Genomic DNA, 18,721 nt, shown 5'->3' with positions numbered 1-18,721 from the left:
GAAAGAAAGAAGGAAGAAGGAAGGAAGGGAAGAAAGAAGGAAGGAAATAAAAAAGGAAGAAGGGAGGGGGGAAGGAAGGGATAAAGGAAGAAAAGAAAGAAGGAAGGAGGGAGGGAGGAAGAAAGAAAGAAGGAAGAAGGGAGGGAAGAAGGAAGGAAGGAAGGAGAATGGCAGAAACAACCCAATCTTGTGATCACTATGTCACATTTATGCTTCTTTATGTCAACTTAAGCTCTCAGATGTTAAAAATCAAATTAGTATTTCCCCATTAGTATTTCCCCCAAAAGTTTCTGAACTTCAAAAAGCTCAAAAAGGTGATGGACACTTCCAAAGACAGTAGCTATTTTAGTTCTTTGAATGTATCAACCAGCAAGTATCAACAAGTTTCCTGACAGCAAAGCAAAATGAACCACTCCTGTAACAGGGTCCCATTTGTAACGATATAGTCTAAGCAGTGGAGGTTTCTGGCCATGAATTCTTTTGAATGACTCTAAGTCAGGACTAATCAGACTAAGCCAGGTGGCTCAAACTACGGAGATGAAGGCTTGATGAATCCTGCACGGTGACAACATCTGGCTTTCACCGGTGAAACCACTCCAAAGAGAACCAAATACACAGATGCATCTCCTTGACTTTGGGATTGATACAATCTAGACGCCCAGCGTTCATGATCCACATACCTGGGCCAATGGCTCTATATGTAGATAACCTAATAGTTCCTTCATGAAACCAAGGGCATGAATCTGACACTTATCCCTGGTTCTTACTTATCCCTGATTTGACTTCATCTTCTACCCTCTGGTTCAGAAAGAACGAGTACGTTGGCATTTCAGTGCTGGGTTATATATGGCACCTTACAGGCCTCTGTATTCTGAAGGGATGAATAATATAATCTCTCATTCAGTGCACACAATTGCAGCCCAAATGGGGATACGATGTACCATGGCGACGTCATTTTAGGTGAGTGACAGGAAAAGTTGGATACATTTCTCAATTTCTGATGAAATTTTAAGATCACCACTTTACCAAAGTCTGAAACAAGGTACAGAATTATGTATTGTCTACACAGGAATACGAAAAATAATTCAGGAGGAAAAAGAAAGCTAAGAATACTGTCCAATCATGCTGCGTCTTAAACTTAGTGATTGACATATTGAAACAATACCTCTTTCTCCTCCTCTGTCTTCCCGTGAGTTTTGCTATAGTTGATAGGAGTGTCCCAGCCCTCTTGATCACAGAGAGCCTGATAGAAGGCTGCATTGACCAAAATGCTGCTTGTTTTGAATGGGGAAGAGGAAGGAGTTGGAATAGAAGTGTTAGAGGAAGTTAGGGGTGCAGCTTTGTCCAGGATTCGATTTTTTTTCAGGCTTAAGTCCAATGTGCCATTTTCATCCACTTCTATCTCGGCTCCCTGGTATACAATAGGAAACAGAAAAACATTTAAGCAGTTTGCAGTTACAGCTAGCCATGTGGGGCTTTTAAGGGATCATTTTAAATGCAAGCTTTTATGTAAGTATATCTGATTTAAAATCTAGCTTTCTGATTTGCTTTGGTTAATGTTCAATTCTTAGGCAGACTTTTAAGAGCAGTGCCATTAGCGAGCTTCGTGTTTCTGGGTTTAAACAAAGTAGAGCCTAATATAAATAAGATGTTCCAAACGCTAAATGTATTGGCTAACCCTGTTTTATGTATTTTTTTGAAGTTTAGCTTTAAATCTCCTTTCCTGGCTTGCAGAATTATCACTCTCAATTCATCATTTATAGCATTAACACTTGAGTTTATAAAAAGGCACAGCACTCCTTCCCAGCTCGCCCCCCCATCACAGCATTAACCTAACACAAATAAATGCAAAAATAACCAGCTGCAAGAGAATTTTTATTGAAATATTAGATTCATAGGAACGTGACCTTTTACCCTGGGTGACTTAAACCAGAGAAGCTTTGTTACGTTGTGGGGGTGGGGGTGGGAGGCCAGATAGGGCAAACGGTTGTTGACTGGGGGGGGAAGGGGGGGCGGTACGTAGCAGTTGCCATCGGGACTGCTTGGGAGTAAATTATACAGTGAAACTGCACAATAAAGATGATTATTTTCCAGATACTTAGTATGAGACTAAAACTCACGATACCTCACAGCCTTTCTCCTTGGGATACCTCTGGCTATGTTTTCGTTGTTGTTGTTTTTAAGGGTCAAGGCCCAACGACTGCTCAGGGGCTCCGGATCGTCCAAATGATGCATTCCTAAGGATGGCCTCTGTGCTCTCGTCAACTGTGGTCACTGCCATCCAGTAACTCAGAACGCGGGACAGCGTGCTGGGCTCTTTCCTAACTGGGCCAGATAAATACCTCTCGGGTATTTTCACTATCATCTACCAATTCACAATTCAATCTTGGACAATGTCTCCGCTTTTTTTTTTCCTTTTGGCTGGCAAAGCAGGAGGTCTCTTTGAATACGTTAGCAAGATCCCCAACACATATGGTAGCCAGTTACTTCCCGGGGGATTTATTTTAACTCCCCATTTACACTCTGCCTCCCCCGCCCCCCAACAGTTGCCACTGAAGGGTGGGCCAAGGTAGCCGCCTCCAAAGGCTCGCTGCTTGCACCTGACCAGAAAATAAAACCCCTCTTCTGTTCGCTTGTTTCACCTGCAAAGTTCCTATTTTCAACCTCTCAGCCCATGAGGTAGATATGCTTTATTAAATTTGCGGGAGGTAAATATACTTCTAATATGTTTGTGCTAAGATGCTTTGGCTGTATCTTTCTGTCCTTTTTAGTAAATAGTTTAATCTCCTGTGATAGTTTTAAGCCCTGAATTTGACAGTGCAGCTTATCCGGGATAATAACTTAGTAACCACAACATCTTATGCCATCTGTATAATATCAAATACGTTTTTATACCAGCATTAATAAACCTTAGTTACAAAAATCCAAGATATTAACCATATCCTTGCCACGTGCTTTCTCCGGGATCTAACAATGTATTCTGCCGTGAGCCCATCAAAATAATTCTTGGCATCATAGCTGATATGTAACTATAGCAATGAAACGGAGCTATAGTAATCAAGTTTAATGGCCAATGTGAAGTAAAATGCTAAATATTGTAGTTGCTGACATTTTTCATTAAAAAAATAAAAAACTTGGGTTAAGACTGCACAACCAACATTCACATAAAATTCCAGACCTCTGTGACAGATGGCTTAGGAAAAAGAAGCCATGTGACTGGGCTGCAGAGTTTTATAGTGCAAAACCCATAAATAGTGCAGATTCGATCTCCCTGAAAAAAATATCAACTATTCCAAGACAACACTGATATATATATTTTAGTTTTTACAGAAGAAAATCCAAATAGTAAATAAAAAATTAGAGATTCTCAGAGTTGTTATGATTCCACATCTTGAGTAATAATGAGCTGATTGGGGGGAAAAATCACTCCTAATGTTTAAAAGAGGCACTCTTGTACATCCCGCGCCCCAGCCGGCTGCTCTGAGCACCTGACTTGACAGGGAGAAAGCACGTTTGGGTAGCAGGGTACAGATGGGCTTTAAGTGAGCGCACAGATGCATTCAACAATTACACACAGTACCAGAGAAGGGTCCCTTTCTGCCCATAGATGGGTGGATCACACGTTTACTGCATGGATTTTTATTCACAGCCGTATCAACAGACATCACTTCTGTCTGTGCCTGAACCTCCAAAAGGAAGCGCAAAAAGGAGGGGGTGGTGGGCGAGGCCGCGATGTGGACCCCCACCGCCACCTTCTCATATTCTGATTTCTCAAAGTGCCATTCCAGACCCTTAGTTTGATCATATCAATTTAAATGTAAAGGTTTTTTTGAGGGTAGACGTAGGTCTAATACTATCCATGCATTCTCCAACTTAGGAGCGACACCAAGGACCATCACTTTCGGCCACGTTTGAGGTACAGGTGCCACGTAGGATGTATTTATTAATTACAATATTGAGAATCCATACTTGGGAAAAGAAGATTGAAAAAATACTGTTCCTGCCTTCCAGAAGGGTGTGTTATGCATAGAGGAGATCGTCAGGAAAGGTAATTTAATAAATATAAGTTATTATTCAACTGAAAGTTGAAATAATTATTCGTTAAAATCCTTATTGGTATTATAAAATAAGAGGTGATTCGGATGTCCACCAACAGCGAAATGATTAATGAAATTATGCTACATCTATTTAATGGCACATTATGCAACCAGTAAAATGATATTGATGAGGCTTCTGTTGCAATCAGGAAAAGATGTCTATCACGGAAAGCAGGAAACAACCCCGAATCCCTATTATGCTTACAACCAGGGGGAAAGGGTAGACATTTGTTTTCTGAAGAACAAAAGGGAAAACACAGAAATTACTGTGCTTGGATTTAGAAGGTAGTCTTAAAGCAAGCCTCCAATATTATCCAGGCAAATGGCAGTGTTATATTGTTTTAATAATGAAAAAGGATACATTCAAAGATGGCGATGAAGTAAAAGCAAAAAGAGAGCTTTATCTTAAGTGTTCTGACTGTGAAAATTATTAACTCTCAAAACACAGATATAACAAGACAGCATTGTTTTCCTTATTCGACAAGGTTTCCATGAACACAGGATAGGCCGTCTTTCCCTTTTTGACTTGGCTAACAGGAGTGCAGACATTAAGCGTCCCTCTGCTTAGGCTGCTGCCGCGATTAGCCCCCAACTTTCACCTTCTGGCTCATGTTCTTCCACTTTTACTGCCAGGTGCTTTGTTTGGAGAGGATCTTTTCTGTATTGAAAGCTATCTGATGTTGTCAAAGCAGGTAGGGTATTAATAATAAAAAATATATATATAGCATATATTACTCTATAGTACCTGAGCATCAAAACTATTAAGTTCAGAGTATTAGCTTATGAAGTGTGCTCACTATAAATAGAATGATGGAATTCAGGGAAGAAATCAGTGTCTGACATAAGGTATGAAATTAAAATAAAATTTCTAACCATTTCCCGAAAGCCATTGTCTGAGACTCAGAACCAAAGTCAGTGAAGATTCTTAAGTTGGACAACAGTCTACATAACACATAATAAGATAATGATAATGATAATGATAAGATAATGATAAGAACTTTAAGAGCGTAAGAAATTGGACAGGTATGAATTAAAATTTTAGTTCCAATTAATAAGAGAAAATTATTTAATGTCTCTATGCTAATATTTCTTCATCTGCTAAGTGGGATGATATCTTCTTTACAGAGTTTCTAGAAGGATTAAAAAGAATTAACACAGTCAGGGCGCCTGGGTGGCTCAGTCGGTTAAGCGCCCGACTTCACCTCAGGTCATGATCTCATGGTTCGTGAGTTCGAGCCCCGCGTGGGGCTCTGCGCTGACAGCTCAAAGCCTGGGACCTGCTTCAGAGGTTGTGTCTCCCTCTCTCTCTGCCCGCTCTCTCTCCCCGCTCACGTTCTGTCTGTCTCTCTCTCAAAAATGAATGTTTATTAAATTTTATTAAATTAAATAAACATGAAATGAATGTTTATTAATGTTATTAAAAATGAAAAAAAAAGAATTAACATAGGCAAAGTGCTTATTTACAGTGCCTGGCACATAGTAGGTGTTCAATAAATGACAGCTAATAATAATAACACTTTGACTGGGTTTTCGATGCCGAAAGAGACATCCCACTGCTACTGCACTCGGGCAAGGAGAGAATTATTCAATGTAATCACACATATCAGTTGGTTCCTTGTGATCTGTGACCCACGTCTCTTGAAACATTTCACTGAAAATACGTGATACAATCTGACACGGTACTCAAGTTACTGAAAAAGGCTGCTTTTGGATTCTAAGCATCCCAAGAGCCATCAGGCGATTTCCGATACCGGGCAGCAAGAATGGTGAAGTGCTATCATGTTGTTTCTCGGCCTTATTCAAGCACAAAACAGATTTTGAACTTTAAGCGTTTCAACCGAGTGTCAGTTTTTTGTTTTCTTTTAAGGCATACTGTGCATATGCCACTTCGTCTAAACAGGTGGGGAAAACACCAAAACAAACAACAGAATGCTTGGCAAGCAGAAGCGATCGGGATAAAGATAGACCGCGTGCGTGTTCCTACCTCTGCTGCTGAGGGCGGGAGGAAGGAAGGCCGCGGGGAGGGTCTCCAACAAGCACTGGCCCGTGCGCTCAGGGGCCAGAGGAAAGCGCTCGGCCAACTCAGCCAACCCGGGCTTGCTCTGCGCCTGCTGCCCCTTTCTGCTAATGCGGGGCCCCTAACGGCAGTGACGGCCGTGGGACCAAAGAGGGAGTGTCTGAGGTTGTGGCCCATGCCTGTTTTACAAACTCCTATTATTAAGACGAAGGACATTATACCAACGATACGATACCCACTACTATGGGTACCACTGACTTCTTCTTCTGACTTGATGCCTTAGAGAGATATTTAAAACAACATACAGGTGATGTGGGTGGTGTACATGTGCTGGGAACGTGCCGGACTGTCTTTTAACAAATACACAATTCCTCTTAACCTCTGCTTTCAAGCTATAATGGACTCAGTGGGGCAGCGATGGGCAATGTTAGCACTGATTTTTCTCAACACGGTGTGGGGAAAGGGTCCCTGAGGGAAGCGTCTCGGCAGCGTCGGGTAGACCGCTGCTCGGGGCCGCGCGACTTCAGAACGATGTAGAGTATCCGTGTTGTCCCTTCACTGCTTCTAGACTCTGCAGGAACTCACAGTTGCGTTGACTCTCTGAACAGTCTCTGCTCCCTTTGTTTTCTACGAGAGCAGGGATTTCGCACGAAACCATGAACCTGCCACTGAACTCGGAGGCAGTCGTGAGCTTACACGTGGCACAAAGAAAACCTGTATGTGACCCCAACAAGTAGGCAGGAAGGCAATTTCAAGGTTAGTGTCCTTTGGCTTGATTTTAAAAAGGTGGCCTCCACACGTGACAGCGTGGTCTCTAATTTGTTCTTTGACTGGGCTCTTCAGGCAACGTCAGAGAAGCCCATTCCATCAAGGAAGTGAGCGGTCTGCCCTCAGCCAAGTTCTGATAAAAGCCACTCTTGCCTCCCCTTAACACTAGAAATGTCATCTCTGGAAACCCAGCTCCCCACCTGGGACAACGATTTCTTTCTTTCTGCCTTGCCCATAAGCTCCCTGAAGGCAGGGTCTGTGGCAGGATTTAACACGCAGCTGGCCAGTCGAACCCTCGTAGACCGTTTCGTGGGTACGGCTAAGAGTCCAGCTGCCAGAGTATCTCTCTAGTACATCAAAAAACGCTCCTCTGCTCAGCTATAAGAGTAGAGGAGGGCACATCTGTATATCTCTACATCCTTCCAACCAAACAAGGAGCTCAAGAGATCTGCGGGTTTTGGTTAGCAGAAATAAGCACGGGAACCACCACGGAGGAAAAATCAAATCACAGTGGATAGAGAATCCGGCTAGCATTCAACATGGAGGGGAGGACTGTTCATATATAGTGAATCCTAGATGAGGTAAAGGGCACGGAGCAAAGTGCAACACTGAGTAGAACTAGCGTGCGCTGGGCACTCTTGGATCAGAGGCCACTTGGCGGGGTTAATTGCTTTGGCCTTTTCTCATTGTTTTGCTACGATCATTACTTTTGTTGTTGTTGTTGTGGCTTCGGGGATTTATGAGGTCCTCTTTGATATCTGGAGCACAGGGTCCAGCTAGGAGAGAGCTCTGCAAGACGTTGCAGTCGTGTGCGAACGTGTCCCTGGAAGAGGGATTCGCATGTAGTGACACCGTAGGGGGGACCTATTTATCCTGTTTTCACCACCGCTGTAGGAAAACGGCTTTTTGAACTGCGAGTGGAATAAAGTCCGCCTGAAAGTCGCTTGTTGCACTCTGTGTCTCCTCTTCCTCATCATACATCAGTGGTTTGGCTTCTGCGGGTAAGACTTGCTTGGCCGTCTGGGGGCTGGGACACACAGTGCGTCCTGTCAGCCCGGGCGGGGGCATCCGCTCCGCAGAATAACCCTGGCACACACAGTGCTCCCGACAGGGGTGTAAGAACAGACGCAGAAGCCACTTATTTGGATTTTTGGAATGCGCCAATTTAACAGTCACGCTTCTGACCAGAAAGTATTCAAGAAAAGAACAAAACACGTATAGCAATAAGAAAAAAAAAACAAAAAAAAAAAACTCTCAGATTTCGGTCATCTTTGTTTGATTCCTTATCTGGCCCCAGCAACTAACAGAACGTGGAGAATATAAAGGTTAAAGGCAGAATTCCAAAAAACAACAAAAAAATATCTACACACGCAGATGGAAAGCCCTCATTCTGCAGCCCTTTGCTCAAGTAATTTAGGTAGCATTAATCATTATTCTCAAAGGACAGCCTTAACAACAAATACTATAAAGCCCAAGACAGTGGATATTTCAGGCTTTCTCCAACTGGCTGTGTGTTAGAACATCCCTTTGCAAAAGGAGAAATTTACTCAGGTTTTAAAAAATGGATAAAAATGAACTAAAGTAGCCCTGAGAGCACCCTAAATAATAATTCGTTTCTATAAATAATTTCTGACCCGAATGCTTTTGAATTCGGATAGCTCGGTATTTTCTTTACCGTTTTCAGAGGATGCGTTTTTCTTTGTTTAAGAACCTCATTTGTTTAAAAATTGTTTTTGAGTGGTTTTTGGCCACCAACTCTTCCTGGGGTTTACTTGGCTCAGATTTGTCCAGAAGCTAATTCTGATTCTTCTGTCAAATGCTCGATGGCACCACGTTCCCTGCTCTCCTGAAGGCCTGGCAGGCTTAGGTGAGCAGCTGACCACACCAGGGATGGGGTTGAGCTTACAGGGAAAAAGAGAGCCATCCACGCTAATCGCCTGAGTTTCGGGGCTAGAGTTTAACCCAGGAGATCTCCCACTTAAAGCAAGGGTAAAATCTCTTCTCCAGATAAGCCTGGGCACTTTGCTTCAGCTGGCTTCAGCCATCTAAGGAGGAAAAGCATTTCTTCTAACTGAGCCCTTTGCATAGATAGGAGTTACAGGCTCCAGCTGACGGCCTGTGGAGAAGCTCTCCTAGTCCCTCTGGGGCTCTGAGGCTCGCTTGCTACTCTGGAGCGTGAGAAACCCCTCTTCTTCAAAAGGCAAGAACTGGGACATCTTTGTTTTTTGTTGCCATCAAGGTATCCTAAACATGGATGTCTACTTCTCATTGTTAGAGAGGAGAGATTAGTGGAGAGACGTGGTTAATTTCATCGGCTTCAGAAATGTGGCATCTTCAGAAAGTTCGCAGACTTTGATTTTGGATTTGAACGCCCGAGTTCTCAAGTGCCCCCCACCTCCCAAACCATCTCATGTTGATTTAGTGTATCCAGGTTTTACTATGTGTCCTTTGAGAATACCATAGCAACCGAGACTACCTTCCATTACACAGTAGTAACGCGGACAATCACAAAATCGGACGGGTCAATTTTGCAACTGTTTTACAAGTCCCTGTGTACTCCGACATTCCCTACCACCTTTGACAGCAGAAAGCTTCCATTATTCACACTGGTTTTAACGGCAAGCCTCTCTCTTGTGTGCCCAACACAAAGGTAGGTCTGAAATCTACAAAGTCCCCAACACAAAGCTAGGTCTGAAATCTACAAATCTCCGCAACGCACGTCTCTCCAGACTCTGGGGTACCACCTTCAAGAACAACACTCTTTCACTCCTCCCCGAAGCCACTACACTCAGGCCCTCTTCCTAGGATGGGGAAGGGATGTGCTTTAGGGGTGGGGGAGCGGCGTGGCAGTGAATGTGGTTAGGAACACGAAAAGCAGTTTATTCTCACGGTTCAGTCACTGGCCCACCCTCCGGGCTCTTGGACTGGCCTACCTTGGCATGCAGACTCTGTGGTTTGTTGGAGAGGATGTCTGCAGTTTCCCTGCAGCGGGTGGAAAGGTTCAGGATGGCAGCAGTTGCTGCTATGTGGGTGTCTTCACTACATTGACCGTAGCTGTAAGAGCTGGCACGACAAGGGCTCTGTGTGTGGGCGCCCGCACTAGGCAGTCGATTAGGAAATTTCCCTGGATTTGAAAAATGCTTTGCTGTTGAAGAGAGATTTGATTAGCAATTGCACGGACGTGGTTTTCGTCATTAAATAGATTTGTTTTAAAGATATAACTTCTTGCACTGAAATATGTTAAGAACAGATTTTAAAAAACACGATCCATTGTCTACTGGTACATTAAACAAAGGGGATTCAGATCGGTTTTCGCAGAAGTCTCCCAGACCAAACGTTGTGATTGCTGGGGAAGAAGGTCTATTCTCTTGATATTTTTCGTCTTTACACGTCTGATGGTAAAAACTCTGTAACTCATGTGATGGGGCAGGTGCACTGGAAGCCTTTGTGGCAAAAATTGTAGATTCAAAACCACATTAGCAAAACCCATCAGAGACTACAGGAGCTTAAGACTCGTACATCTGTGAACCATGTATGTGTGAGGACCAGTGATTCCTGTAGAGAAAAAAGTGTACCCTTTCGACATTTGTTTTCATAGTAACCGTTTATATTTAGACATCGAATTGCATTCTTATTATTTGACGTTCAGGTTTGTTTTGTGCTTAAAGCAGCAGAAGTTGTTCCTCACGTCCAACTACGTGGGACTACATACACGGCAGTGTCTTTAATGAGCTGGCATTTTGCATATTTAGGTAGAGCACGATAAGTAAAGGACAGAGAAAATGTTCTCAGGGTGAGCAGAAAGGCAATTTAGTTATCAAGGCTGAGTTTCTGTTTTATGTTTCTGCTGTGGCACCAAGGCATTACTGAGAGAGAAAATTAACCATATTTCCTTTCACTCTGGGTGTTTGTAAACATCACTCAAGGTCATGGGAGAAACACCCAAGATTTAAGTGGGATAACATAGAAGTACTTATTTATTTTGCTGTAAATGTTGCTTATTCTAAATATTTGATCATTATTTTTCATGAAGTAATTGAAAGCATTACCAAATATTGTTCCTATTGTTGCAAAAACGTAGGAATGTCACTGAATGGTTTGCATTTTTAAACCAACATCTGTGTTGCATAAGTGTATAGAATGCCCTTAACCAGCTTCACCCGAATCAAACATATATGTGTATGTGCATGCATGTGGGTATATTTTGCATTTTTATAATAGAGAACATTGTGTGTGTATGTGTAGGTGCAAACGAATTTTTTCCTGGATCTAACAGGATTATTGTCAGTGTTATTTATGTTGGCTGGCCTATTTTGGGTAAGAATAGATAAAATATCTTTTGGAGTGGAATGTACTTGCTCTCGATGGGCCAATTCCTTTCAAGTCTGTTTATCACTGCTAGGTTTTATATAACATGCCAGTTCTTGGAAGGAAGTGACCAACACCAGAGAATGAAGTGCATAGTATGTGTCCTGAGAGCACTCAGTCTAGGTAACTAGGTAGATCGAAGAGATTCCATGGATGTGTATGTTGTAACTAATCCATGGTCTATGGAGAACTCAAACTGGGGAATCACTTCACTTCTTTCCTTATGACTGTTACCATGACAAAGAAATCATGCCTGGGTTTCTCCCAATGCTCACTCTCTTACCTTTTCATTAGAATATTCAAAGACTCTAAAACACTTGAAGAAATGTGTTAGTAAGAACACCCAAGTCGTATATATCATAGCATCTTTGAGCTCTGATCTTCTACATGGATGTGACACCATTGGAGTATTAACACACTTTAAGTGACTCTATAGTCATTCTTTTTTTTTTTTTTTTTTTTTTTAATTTTTCTTAACGTTTATTTATTTTTGAGACAGAGAGAGACAGAGCATGAACGGGGGAGGGTCAGAGAGAGGGAGACACAGAATCTGAAACAGGCTCCAGGCTCTGAGCTGTCAGCACAGAGCCCGACGCGGGGCTCGAACTCACGGACCGTGAGATCATGACCTGAGCCGAAGTCGGACGCTTAACCGACTGAGCCACCCAGGCGCCCCGACTCTATAGTCATTCTTAAATATGCGGTTACCATATTGCTCTCTAGTAAAATCTTGATTTCTGAACCGTGAGTTTCTCAGACTTTTCACTTCTTCTCTCACTTTCGGACTAATTGCTCTTGTAGATTTAAGCACCATTTGAAGTAGTATTTCAACATCTTATGTATTAAATTTCCATAATTTCAGTATGAACCAAAATTGTGATGATTATTACAGTTTCAATATATGATCCCAATCCCACCTAAATGTGAACTAAATATTTCTTTAGTAAATTACTGTATTTCGATTCAGCAATGGCACAGTGTTTGTAAAATAATTAGTCCATTAACTATTCACCATATTCAGTGTAACCTCATGCAAAATCAGAACACTGAGCAACACTGAGCAATATTCTACATTTGAGTACACCCCCCCCCCCCCACCAACACACTCAGGCAAGGTGCTGGTTTTGGAATAAGGATTAGGATTTGAAGCTTACATTCAGGAAATGGTGGCGTTTTTCGTCCTTGACCTGTTTGTACGAGAGGGCGTTTGCCAAAAACCTGGGCATCGAAACTGGCATAATCAAATGGTACTTTCCCAAACTTCTCTTGTTCTTTTGACACCGTGGCTCTGGGAGAGGTGATGGCTTGTGATCGGAAATTGAATTCAATTTGTTTCACCAAGCTCGTCCTGAAGAAAAAGGGGAGAGTTTAGAAGAAATATGGTGAAACTCTTGGTGAGCATATTAGCATCAGAATTGAAAGCAGACCGAATGTGTCATGCCTGTTGGTACCCACAGAGACAGTGCACTGTGGAGAAGAGCCGTGGTCACAGCAGGATAAAGCACAGAGTGGCAGGAGCCAGAGACAGGAGGTACTAAGGACTCAGGGTGGCTATGGTACGGCTGCATGTCATGGGTCCGAGTCCCCCATGAGTAAAAGAGGAATGTGCAATTTTGCACTCATCTTATGCGGATGCAATGAGGAGCAAGTGTTTGATGACTGTTGGCGCTTTGAGCTCCACAGAGGAAAGTGCCACGTAACTCTCATTAGGGCACTGACAAGGCGTGCGCATTCTGCTTGTTAGGACTATTCATCAGATTGGCTGATTCACGAAAAGTCACGATTGTAGCTGGTGTCGAGATGGCATTACAGTCCGTTCGGAAGAAGCAATGCTGAGCCCTGCTCTCCTTCAGCAGAGCTGATGGGAGCCTGATGGGGGCAGGGGCAGTATGGGCACCAGAAACTTGACTTCTGAATTAGGAGTTTCTCAGGCTTTTCACCCTTTTCCCCCTTTCGTCTGAATGTTTTTGTTGATGTAAATAATACTTAAGGTATTATTTTATCTATTAAACTGCCATAATTTCAGTATGAATCACAATTACCATACTGTCATAGCTATCACATTTTTCAATAGAATTATCTTAATCCAAGTTACATCTGAATTAACGATTTCCTTAGAACCATTGTACTTAGATTAAACAAGGGCATCATATTTGTGTAACCAAGAAAAACACAAATATGCGTCTAATGGTAAAAGAGCATAAACAAGTGTACCTCTCAGAATTTAGCAACATCAAAAATACATATGTGGTTTTCTTTCGTTTTCCACCAAAACTTCCCTGACTCATCCGAATGCCAAAATTTCAATGATATTTCTCGGATTAGGTAAAATACATTTTAGCTGCTACATAAAAATATTTGAGTAGTCAGTTGGTCTAATTATTGTATATGTAATTTGGTTTCTACCCCTAATATATCAGCGTTCTAGCCTAAAACAACATTTTTTTTCAGAAATTAGCAAAATAAAACATCATGCTATTTCTGTATTTGATAAATAACCTGCTTAGGGAGAAACTAAGAGAATATGGTCATATTACCCAAGAACTTTGTTGTAAGATGTTTTTGTCTTTTTTCAAAATGTTTATTTATTTATTTTTGAGAGAGAGAGAGAGAGACAGAGGGAGAGAATGAGCAGGGGAGGGTCAGAGAGAGAGAGAGAGAGACAGAGACAGAGAGAGAGACAGAGACAATCTGACGCAGGTTCCAGGCTCAGGGCTGTCAGCACAGAGCCCCATGTGGGGCTCAAACTCGCAAACCGTGAGATCATGACCTGATCTGAAGTCGGACACTTAACTGACTGAGCCACCCAGGCGCCCCTTTGTTGTAAGATTTTTCATTGCTATTTGGTAATTCATGATCTTTGCTTGACATATGTTCTCCACTCATGGGATTTTTGACTCTTTTAATTAAGTCTATAAGAGCACATATTCAGGGAAGTCCTATCTTGAAAATACTCCTAATAACTACTTTGCATTTCAGTGTCTCAGTAACAACAATGAAGATCTGGTCATCTATTTTAACCCCGAAATCACTTTTCCTACATATACGATTTGTATATTAATAAACATACAACTTCTCATTGTGCCATCACACATAGCTTATTTTTTAGTGATATGTAAAGTCTTCTAACCTGCTAGAGCTTATGAAGTACTTGGGGCAAATAGGAGAGGTTTCATTAATAGTTATCAACTCACGGAATGAATTTTTGTTTTAAAGGAACTACATGTGTAGCTGGAACACAAGAATGAATATACACCATCACGTACTTTGGGTAGGTATGAGTGATTTGTGAAGGCATTTTCTGCAGGCATAAAGGTTAATCATCGGGAGTGCTTACCTAACCAGTGGGGGATGGGTTGCACTTGGTGACAGAGAATTTTGATTAATATATGTTATAAACTGTATTTCTTTTTTTAAGCTTATTTATTTTGGAGAGAGAAAGAGAGCCAGAGAGTGCGTGCACCAGAGCAGGGGAGGGACAAAGGGAGAGAGAGAGAGAATCCCAAGCAGGCTCTATGCTATCAGGCTATCGGCACAGAGCCCGACACGGGGCCTGACCGCATGAATTGTGAGATCGTGACTTGTGCAGAAATCAAGAGTTTGACGCTTCACTGGGTCACCCAGGAGCCCTTACTTTATTTTTTTTAGATTCACCCACATTATGTTTCCTTTACATGCAGATCAATTTCCTGGTGAACTTCTGGAGGGTCTGGCCACTTAAGCCCATTTAAGTGACAGTACGATTAACTGGGCCAGCCTCTCAGACCCTGGTAGTTGAGAACGAAGGTCAGGCCATAGGGAACTGGCACACGAGGGGACATGGGCGGCATCGTGTGGGAGCATGGCATGCACATCCTACTAGGAACGCCATGGGAGGGTCGTACCTGTGAACCAGGTCAGGACACTGGCCGCTTTTGGGCGAATCCAGCTGACTTTTGTCTTGGGACATTGCCAATTTTTCAGCTGCAGCAATTGGACAACCAGAAAGACTGTTTAAAAAAAAAAAAAAAAGGAGGATCTGAGTTAAAAAGATGAAGTGATTTGCTTTGGGATGTACCTTAGAGCGTACTTGGCATACATTAAATGTGAAGTCATATTAACATTAGCCCCCTTCCCACCCTAACGGATCCCAAAAGCGTTTTGCAAACTATTGTGTCATCATTTCCCCCGCCCCCCAATCACATCCCAGAACTGATGAATAAGAAACTCAGTTTTAAAATCAGAAAATTGTGTAAGGGAGAAAAATCTAAATTCTTCCAAAACTCCACAACATTTTAAGTAGAACGCACCCACTCCAATTGGAATGTGCCCAGCTATAGAAGCTAGCGTGAAAATTCCATGGTTTATCTTAAGATCTTCAGAAAAATGTTAGGGACTTAATTTTAAATCAGTTCAAATTTAAAGTACCGAATACGAAGTTTTCTGGCCATATGCTTACGAGTCAAATGGTATCTCATGACCACATGATCGATACATGGTATAAAGTATACATAAAACAGTAGGAATTTCCAACAAAAGTATTTACATATACCCAACACATTTGTGTGTAAATGCACATATGTGTTTTAAGTGGGTGACAATCTCAATGTAACGCATCTGGAATCTTCATCCTGGTTTATAGTGAGAACCACAGTACACTGAAGCCCTTTTGGTACCTTTTTTAATTTTTTAAGTTTATTTATTTATTTTGAGAGAGAGAGAGACAGCCAGGGAGGGGTAGAAAAGGAGAGAGAGAATCCCAAGCAGGCTCCGCACTGTCAGTGCAGAGCCCGACGCTGGACTCGAACTAGGGAACCGTGAGATCATGACCTGAGCTGAAACCAAGAGCTGGGCGCTTAACCGAACGAGCCACCCGGGCGTCCCTCTTTGGTACCTTTTTAGTGCTTACTGGATGGAGTCCAAGATAAACCCTACGCAACTCCTTTCAATGCAAAAACAGCCATGGTGAGATTCCAGAGCAAAACAGAACGCGTTCTATTTGTGTGACTGTATGAATACATAATGCTAGTCTTCAAATAGAACGTTTTTGTTTGCATAACTGGCTGCTACACGAAAATTTCTAGGAAAGTAAATTGTGTTTTTTTGTTTGATTCACTCTGCACATGCTGAGAATACTTCTCTGCTTCAAGTGGCAACATATTTGATAGCGATCCAGCGATTTTGGTAACACATTGTTAGTTCCTTCTTTTCTTGGGGGAAAGGTTCTGCCACGTCTCTTTGTAAGGTAAAAGGTTGGCGCCTCATCACGATTACCTCCTGTGGGTGTTGCGGTTGCTGTTCACATGCCCTCTTCCTGTGCATCCCGGGGTGGGGCACTTGAGCACGTTTTCATGCATGGCAAGGACTAAGCACAAAATGTCACATAAAAGAAGAGAATAATACACCATAAATACATAACCCACTGACAGACTGACTTCCCAGCTTTGCATTCACACGAACTTGGTTATATAACCCACCACGCTCCCTCCCACAGGTGTTTGGGTTGAAATAAATGAGCCCTTGAAGAACTTCAACGATGAAATTCAGCAAGCTTGTTCAAGTTTTAGTTTCTCTAAACTTCACGTTGTGGGTAACACCAGGCTCAAACGAGACTATTCTGCTTCTATTTTCCCTAACCTGAGAAGCTCATAAACTTCCTTTTACGGGTATGTGCTTTTCCCTGTCAAATCGTTCCTTCCATCTTTTCCCCACAGTGTGACCCGAGTACAGTCTTCTTTACTTTCTAAGAGGTATTCTTTTGATTCCTTGTCCATTGCCCCCCACTGCCCACCCCCACCGCCATCCAGCTACTGGTGAAACAGCACGGCCGGCCGGGTGAACGACCGGGTAAGCAGGCGGGTGAAGGGCTGATCTGATAGGCCCGTGCTGAGCAGATCAGATTCGGTGATTGGCAAAAGCGTGCTTTGGAGAGAGCTGACGTTGAGGCATCCCCACTACTGTGGCTTGGATGACCCAAGAGGGATTTCAATAAGTGGGTTCAGAAAGGAGAGGATGTGGCACGTCGATACTTCGAAACTGAGGAGGCAGCCCTTTCTTTCCCCAGTCTCCTAGCGTCAGAGCGAGGCTGTGGCTCGTGAGACCAACCGATGTTTGCTTTTGCTCAGCGCCTTCCGCTCCTGCAGGACGCCCTGGGGAGCCACGGCCGCCACCACCAGCTTCTACAGGGAGCGGGGGCCACGTGGACACTGGGTGGGATGCATCCCTTACGCTTACATGCAGCACGGAGGCTGAGGCCGCTCGTGGGCTTAAGGCAGCCACACCCGCGGGTGAGGAAGGGCTGTGCGGTCACACGGCGTATGAACCGTGCCTTTTACTTTCTGTGTTCTGATGCCTGGACACCTGGGGCCCTGCACACCTCGGAGAGACTGCCCTCTCAAATAGCTTTCGAAGGCAAAGCAACCAATCGTGAGCCCACACCCAAAACCGCCTCCTTTATCAGACTTGCGCTCTCCCCCTGCCAGGTATCAGACACTAATGGACAACCCCCAAGCCCCAGAGCCTACTGAGAATATTCAAACTAGCCAGTCCTAAGCCTGCTTCCTCTGCTCCTTCCCACAGAAGCCACACGTAACCCCTCCCCACCCCACCCCCACACCGCTGGAGGACGCCTGTGCTTCCCTGCGTGGCCCTGCCTGGCGTGGCCGGCACCCTTCTCTCAGGAACGGTAACAGATTCTTTTCTCAATGTCGGTCGTCTCCTGTTCTATTGGCCTAACTGTACCCCAAGTGTTCTTCTTTTAAAGACAATTTTTTAGTGTTTAGTTATTTTGGGGAGAGACAGAGTGTGAGGGAGGGGCAGAGAGCGAGACAGAGAGAGAGAGAGAGAAACAGAATCCAAAGCAGGCTCCAGGCTCTGAGCCGTCAGCACAGAGTGACGGGAGGTATAGACCCACGAACCGTGAGATTATGAGCTGAGCTGGAGTCTGAGGCTCAACCGACTGAGCCACCCAGGCACCCTTACTTCAAGTTTTCTATTAATATAGTTACTTGGAGATTATCGTGACGCAGAGAGGAATCTTTCTATTTGCATCCCTAAGTCCACATTGGAGGAGAAAGAGGGTAACACCCCGATGCCATGGTGCATATGGGAAGAGGCCTACTTGCTTTGGGGATAAGCAGTACTCACTTTCCAGGGGAACCCGCACCTTGTGGGGGCACCCCGAAAGGCTGCGGTGGTGGGGGTAGAGTCCCGTCACATGTCCCGTGCCGTCGCACCCCGGGATGGGGCACTTGGTCTCCCTCTTTTCAGGCCTCGGTGAATCTACAGAGAAAGTAAATCAAGAGATTCATTCGACACGCCTTCTTTCCCTTCCCATTCAACACAGTGGCCTTGCGGGGTGACATTTTCACTTCGTTCCGTGTTTACATCATAAACATTCTTCTCACGCTGCCTTGAATCAGACCCTCAACTGAGACCTGTGGAAGCATGAAAAACATTTTCAATTTTCTTGGTTTCCTAAGCAAAGGCTGAC

At 43.5% G+C, this 18,721-nt stretch overlaps 1 protein-coding gene across 1 annotated transcript in view; it reads right to left on the bottom strand.

Moving 5' to 3' along the window:
- Window positions 1-18,721, bottom strand: part of ST18 (ST18 C2H2C-type zinc finger transcription factor) — a 66,860-nt gene that overhangs the window by 34,773 nt on the left and 13,366 nt on the right. The window contains exons 3-8 of the mRNA XM_049633717.1: window positions 18,376-18,510; window positions 16,504-16,594; window positions 15,135-15,239; window positions 12,405-12,598; window positions 9,816-10,027; window positions 1,166-1,411 (exon numbers count right to left, since the gene is read on the bottom strand). Of these exons, the coding sequence (XP_049489674.1) occupies window positions 1,166-1,411; window positions 9,816-10,027; window positions 12,405-12,598; window positions 15,135-15,239; window positions 16,504-16,594; window positions 18,376-18,510 (983 nt within the window). The remainder of the gene's footprint in view (window positions 1-1,165; window positions 1,412-9,815; window positions 10,028-12,404; window positions 12,599-15,134; window positions 15,240-16,503; window positions 16,595-18,375; window positions 18,511-18,721) is intronic.

The sequence above is a fragment of the Panthera uncia genome, chromosome F2, assembly GCF_023721935.1.
Source record: "Panthera uncia isolate 11264 chromosome F2, Puncia_PCG_1.0, whole genome shotgun sequence".
NCBI classification, from domain to species: domain Eukaryota; kingdom Metazoa; phylum Chordata; class Mammalia; order Carnivora; family Felidae; genus Panthera; species Panthera uncia.
The sequence above is the reverse complement of the archived record's forward strand: the minus strand, read 5'-3'. Positions and strand labels throughout refer to the sequence as shown.